The sequence below is a fragment of the Struthio camelus genome, chromosome 23 (genome assembly GCF_040807025.1).
Source record: "Struthio camelus isolate bStrCam1 chromosome 23, bStrCam1.hap1, whole genome shotgun sequence".
Lineage (NCBI taxonomy): Eukaryota > Metazoa > Chordata > Aves > Struthioniformes > Struthionidae > Struthio > Struthio camelus.
This window is the reverse complement of record NC_090964.1, coordinates 7,957,474-7,963,473: the sequence shown is the minus strand read 5'-3', so window position 1 is coordinate 7,963,473 and position 6,000 is coordinate 7,957,474. Positions and strand designations below refer to the sequence as shown.

The 6,000-nt window shown below is 52.7% G+C and overlaps 1 protein-coding gene across 2 annotated transcripts in view; it reads right to left on the bottom strand.

Annotated features, from left to right (window-relative positions):
- The window catches only part of LOC104139849 (kelch-like protein 31), a 25,936-nt gene continuing 19,936 nt past the window's right edge, over positions 1 to 6,000 (bottom strand). For both annotated transcript variants that reach the window (XM_009668237.2, XM_009668236.2), the window contains exons 2-3: positions 2,254 to 3,465; positions 1 to 1,026 (exon numbers count right to left, since the gene is read on the bottom strand). In XM_009668237.2, the coding sequence (XP_009666532.2) occupies positions 294 to 1,026; positions 2,254 to 3,465 (1,945 nt within the window). In that variant the 3' untranslated portion in view covers positions 1 to 293. The remainder of the gene's footprint in view (positions 1,027 to 2,253; positions 3,466 to 6,000) is intronic.

Below are 6,000 nucleotides of genomic sequence, written 5' to 3'. Positions count from 1 at the left end.
GATTCACGATGTGATATAGCACTGCAGACTGATGAGAAAGGTTGTTCCCTCCCATGGTTGATTCCGTGTCTGCGCTGCTGAACAATCCCTGCTTAAGCTGCAGGATGGAGAGATGCAGGCAGCTTTCCTAGAGCTCAAAATGTGCTGTGATGGAAGAAGAGTATTTGAGACCTTGGAGTGACTTCAAACATAAGTGTGCTACCCCATCCAGCTGCCCTGCACACCATGGGCAAGACCTGAGCTCTGTCTCCTTTCCTAGCTGCTGGCCTAAGGCGTGTGGCACCCAGGCCTCCTTACATGCTGGCTGCGACCGAGGCCACGGAGCTGGCCCGGGACTCGCGGCTCTGGGGGCGCGGGAGGGTGATTGTGCAGCACGACACACCCACAGTGGCCTCGGGGAGGTCCTCGGCCTCGGCCCACTCATTGAGGTCAGGGTTGTAGCACTGCACGCACTTCTGATACCTCTTCCCGCTCTCGTTCCAGCCACCCACTAGACACAAGCACCCCTCCAGCAGAGCCACCCCGGCTGTGCTGACCCCCGTGGGCAGGGGCGCCACGTAACTCCACTGCCCCGTGGCTGGACTGTAGCACTCCACAGGCATCACGTCCACCCGTTCGCCCTGGGGACCCAGCTGGCTCCCACCCAGCACGTACGCCCGGTTGGCCACGGTGGCTGCGCAGTGCCAGCCCCGAGGCGTGCTGAGCCTTGCCTGCTCCTTCCAGGTGTTGGTGCTGGGCTCGTAGTTGCACACGGTGCGGGAGTAGGCATAGTTGATGTAGCCACCGGTGACCAGGAGTTTGCCGTCGATGACGGTGGTGGCATGGCAGCAGCGGGGTGTCTCCAGGCTTGCCTTAGTCTGCCAGCTGTTAGTGGTGGGGACGTAGCACTCGATGGACGCCAGCATGCCCCCAGCATTGCGCCCTCCGACAGCATAGAGGAGCCCGTCACAGGCGCTCAGGCTGAAGTGTGTCCTCTTGTGCTGCATGCTGGCCAGGTGCAGCCAGGTGTTGAAGCGTGGGTCGTACCTGCAGGAGAGAGGAGGGATCTGTCCATGATTGGCACCAGAGCCAGTTGCTCTGGCTCCTCAAGTCCCGATGCTCTCCCCTCCACTGGGTCTCAGCGTGGCAGTGGGGAGAGCAGGACCTAGAGGCAGGTCTTCTCTGCTCACCCCTGCCAGGCAAAAGCAAGGCATGTGAAGCAAAGCAGGCTCCTGGCGTGCCCACATGAGGGCAGAGGGAACTTGAATTACTGTGCCCAGAAAGCGATGCCACGGGGACTAAGGCCAGGCCAGAAAGGATGGCTCAGACACCGGCTACAAATAGAAAGGAGACCTGCCAGTGAGTCCCAAAACCTCGCTCAGTGCAGGAGAAGGAGCCCAGTGACTGCTCCTAACCGATGGGTGGTGATCTGGGGCCGTATCCCTCCACATCCCAGACTGGGACAGGTCACGGTAGGTCTCCGGTGAGGGAAGGGATGGCCTCAAGTAGTGCCAACATTTCTTGTGGAGCCCCAGGTCCCTGAGACAAGCCACAAGCAGAGGCAATGGGAAGTGTGGGCTTAGGTTTCACACAAAATACTGCCTGTTAGGTTGCCATGGTTACACCTTTCTTTTAATAGCAATCCCTTTGCAATCCAGTGACGGGTTTATGGGGATTCAGGAAACAAACTCCATCATTTAAATAAGGAGGAGAGGGAGGTGAAGGGGAGAAAAACTGAAGGGCAATAGGGATCACGCAGACAGTAAATCTACCTTAAAATGAATCCTGCCAAACTAGAGATCTTGTCGGGGCTGGCACTGGTTGGAGGAACAGCCAGTGGTTGGAAGGGGAGCTTTCCAGAGTATCAAAATGGGCTACTTCTGAACTTAAAAAAACAGCTAAATAATGAGGAGTGCTCTTCGTGGAGCACTGCAGCTTTGAAGAGGCACTTCCTCGCCCTCGGCCTGCGCCAGGTGCTGCATGGTGCTGAAGAAAGTGTGCAGCACAGCCTGGTTTGCCAAAGCCCCCAAGGGAAACACAAGCTGAGGTCACACAAATCAAATGCCTGGAGGTCTCCCCCAGTCCAGCATCTTTTGCTGATCCTCACTGCTTTTGTCCCTCCCTAGCAGGTTTATCCCAGACACTAGACCAACCTCCTACTTATTGACAACTCTTTCTGAGCCTATTTTGATGCTCTCTGGACACAGGCCATAGGGCATGCTGGCTCTGAACCCCTCCCCAGGAACCCCATGGCCAGGTTGGAGCCCAGGTTACCTGCTCAGACTGCTGACAGCATGCTTAGCCTGGTTCCTGGCATCATTTTGGTCTTCCCCACCTGCGATGTAGATGAACCCATCCATCACCACCACACACTGGTTAAAACTTTTTGCTGGCATCTCTGTCAGCTTGTTCCAGTTTCCCTCTGCATCCCTGTAGCTGATTTCCCTGCTAAGAGCTTTCTCAGTCAAAGCTGGACGGCCCCCGACTGTGACAAGCACCCTTTGGCCTCCCCGTATCCTGGTTCTCCTAGACTGAAGTGTGTTTTGCTGGTAGGGAAGCAGATGGTAGTTCATGGCATCCACGAGGAGCTTGTGGCACTGCGGATCTTGCATCATGCGTGGCACAGGTTGCACATGGTTGACCAAGTCTGGAGCTGAGATTGTGCCAAATCGAATGTTGCTCAGGAGGTCAGCAGCGTACCGGACCCGTTTCGGGTCAAACTCCAGCCACTTCACAGCTATCTGGAAGGCTGCAACCTCGCTGGGAATCTGCAGGCCATCGTCCATCAGCAGCTCATTGATCTGATCAAAGGGGAGTTTCATGAACTGGTCAGTCTTGGAGAACTCCAGGAAGTTTTCCCGGATGAATTTCTGGGTGGCGTCCTTCACCTGGTTGAGGCTGTACGTGGCCGAGATGTTGGCGATATACACACAGTTCTCCACATCCATCTCCTGAATGAGGAAGTCGCTGCACATGTTCAGCAGCGCTGGCACCTGCAGCTGGGTGGCTGCAGCGATGGTGCTCCCGATGGTGTACAGCGAGAGGCTCAGCTTCCCTGTGTAAGCGTATGTGATGACAGAAGTCAAGCCCAGCGGGGAGATGTTGTGGACCTCCACCCGGTGCAGCTGGGGGTCTCTCTGCAACAGGCTGTGGAAGTACATGCTGCAGGAAGCCAGGATGAGTTTATGCACCTCAAAGGACTTTGTTTTGGTGGCAATGGTGAGATCACAGAGGAAGCGCTCCTGGCGCATCTTGTTCACCCCTTCCAGAAGGCCGGCTCCATGGTCCGGCGCTTCAACCTCCGTAGCTGTGCAGTGGAAGCCGTTGGAGCCGCTGTCGTACAAACCATTCAAGTGATTGAGGTGTTCAACATCCAGCAGAGCGTCTTCCACCATCATAGGGGTGATGGATGCATCTCCTTTGACCACCTTAGACTTTTTGGTGGGTTTCTTTTTGGGTGCCATCTTGGTGGCATCAAAATGGGACCTGGCAAGAAAGTAGAGGTTAGGAGCCCTGTAACAGGGCTGTAGGGGTCCTTCTGCTCTATGAGACACACTAAGCAGTGGATGCGGGAAAAACTTCCACTACTTTACATACTCTTCGGGTCAGGCAGGATAGATGAAAACTGCTTCCCAAGCCCTGTACCCTTCTAAGCTGACTGAAAGGCATCAAGGGCCAGGACCGGGAGAGGGGAGACCTAGGCACTATCCCTGACTCTAGCCCAATTCAGTCCTCAACCAGTGTCGTTGCCTTGCCTGTGTTAAAAAAGGATTTTCAGAGTGGAAATTTTTCACTCGCTTCACAGTGGAGGTGAAAGGGGAAAAAAAATCTACAAAAAAAATCCAATTTTTGAATGTTCCCAAATTCCAGCTTGAAATTGCAGATTGAAATTCAACAGTGACCTCATCTCCTCCAAGGGAGCTAGGAGCAGCCAATATATTGGGGGAACAAATCCACTGCAGGCCAGAAATAGCTGTTACTGCTCCATCTCACATGTCTCGGTGCTGTTTATTACGCTTGGCCATAAAGATCAGGTTTCTTGGAACTGCGTAATCAGCTCGTATTTAGCACTGGGCGAAGGGGAAGAGGGGCATTACGTGCTCTTCCAGACACTTAGAGACCTCAGCAAAAACATGGAGAAGGGAAAAGTTTAGTAAAAGTCCCTTCTGGGAAGGAGGATGCAGAGCTGAGTCAGAGGAGGAGGGCAGCGGTGCCCAGCCCTGCAGGGCTCAGCCTGCCAGTGAGTGAGCAGAGGGAGCAAGAAAGACGCGGGCGCCTGCAGACCCTGCTCTTTCCTGGCTCTGCACAGAAACCAAGAGGATTCAGGAGAGAAGTCCCAGGCGCTTGAACTATCCCTGGTATCGTGGCGTTTCATGGCCACTACCCCAGTTTACACCGCTGAGGAAAAGCCTATAATAGTGTCATATCCTGGAGCCAGGAGTCAGTCCTTCTGAAACTGGGACGCATATGCCGCGCTCTCTGTGTATTTGTATATTAAATAGTTTCTGACACCCAGCTTAGAACTAGGAAAATGAACCCTTTCAGAACAGAAATGTTTTGATGTTTCCAAACACACATTTTGTTCAAACTGTCCATTCCCCAGGAAATTTTTCAATTTCAGCTTTTCAGCTGTATTTCAATTGAAAATATATGTTAAATATTGGAGTTTCCCATGGAATAAAAGTGTTTTTTTCTAGACTTTCTCTCCAGATCCCTCAAGGGATCAGACCTGCATCTCTCTGAGATACGCTACTGCAAGAACCTCTTTGCTGCCTAACAAACTGGAAAAGAAGAAGGATTTGTCCTGCAGGGAAGGTGGCTGACCCGCTGCCTCCCAACGCTGAGACCAGTCCCAGCAGGGCAGATGCCAGGTTGGGGTCCGCAGCCTGCTGGGGCAGGAGGGTTTGGCCCCGTGAAATAAATGACTTGGGCTGCTCTGAGGATCTGTCAGATCCCTTGTGCCCTCCGGATTGCCATGATTTTGGCCATAAAACTATCATCCCAAATCTCACTGCTTCCTACCCTGCTGGTACCAGAGCCTCACAGCAGAACCGCAGAGGAACACGGTCAGTAGCAAGGTGTTATATGGACGCTGTTCGGGGCTGGGAGCAGGGCTGCCTGGCCAAGGGGCAGTGAGCTCCAAAAGCCGTGCTAACTCCTTCCGGGAAGCCCAGAAATGCAGCTGGCAACCTTTACTACCTGCAGTTAATTTAAAATGGGACATCATTGCTGCTTCTGATTGAAATATCACTGTGGTTACTTGAAAGGAATATTTTTTCATACAGCCTAATCCCGTCTGCTGGATTAATCCTGGGAGTTGAAATGGTTTGAAGAGATTTCAAAGGGCCCAGACAGAAAACTGGGAAGACAGGGCTTTTTTCCAGTTGTTTAAACTTCTCTTAAAAGGCAGTAGTTGTCCTCATGTCCTGTCAGTGCTGCTAATCTCAGCTCTGCACCACTGGCTGACTCTGTATTAGGGAGCTAACAGCAAAGAAGGACCTGTGCTGAGTGATATCTTCAGGAAGTTTCACCAGGGCTATTTTCTTTAATAGCTAATCAAACAGGTTTAGCTGCCATGCCCCCAGCCCTGTGTTCCCTGAGCTGCAGGAACAATCACAGCAAACACCAAGCTTACCTGGAAAACTACATGGAAACTACAGCTCTGGCCACTATTTTGCTGCCAATAATTACCCCCACCCCATTTGAAAAAAAGAAGTATCTCCCCATGACATTATTCTCCATTTACATTCAAATTCAGCAGCTCCCATGCCCCACACAAAGTCTCTCTGCAAATTCTGCTGTCAAAGAGGGTGAGCCCTGGCTTTCCATGACTTATCTACAGGCTGTGTCTGCTTCTTACCTTGCTGTTACAACAGGTCAGTCCAGGGAGGAAGCTCTGACCAGCACTGGGCTCATGTGCTCAGCTGGTTAAGAGACAGGGACCCTTCAACTTTCCCCACACAACATCCTCCTCCCTCCTCTCTCCTCCCAGCCAGCTGACTGCTCTTATCAGGTCTACAT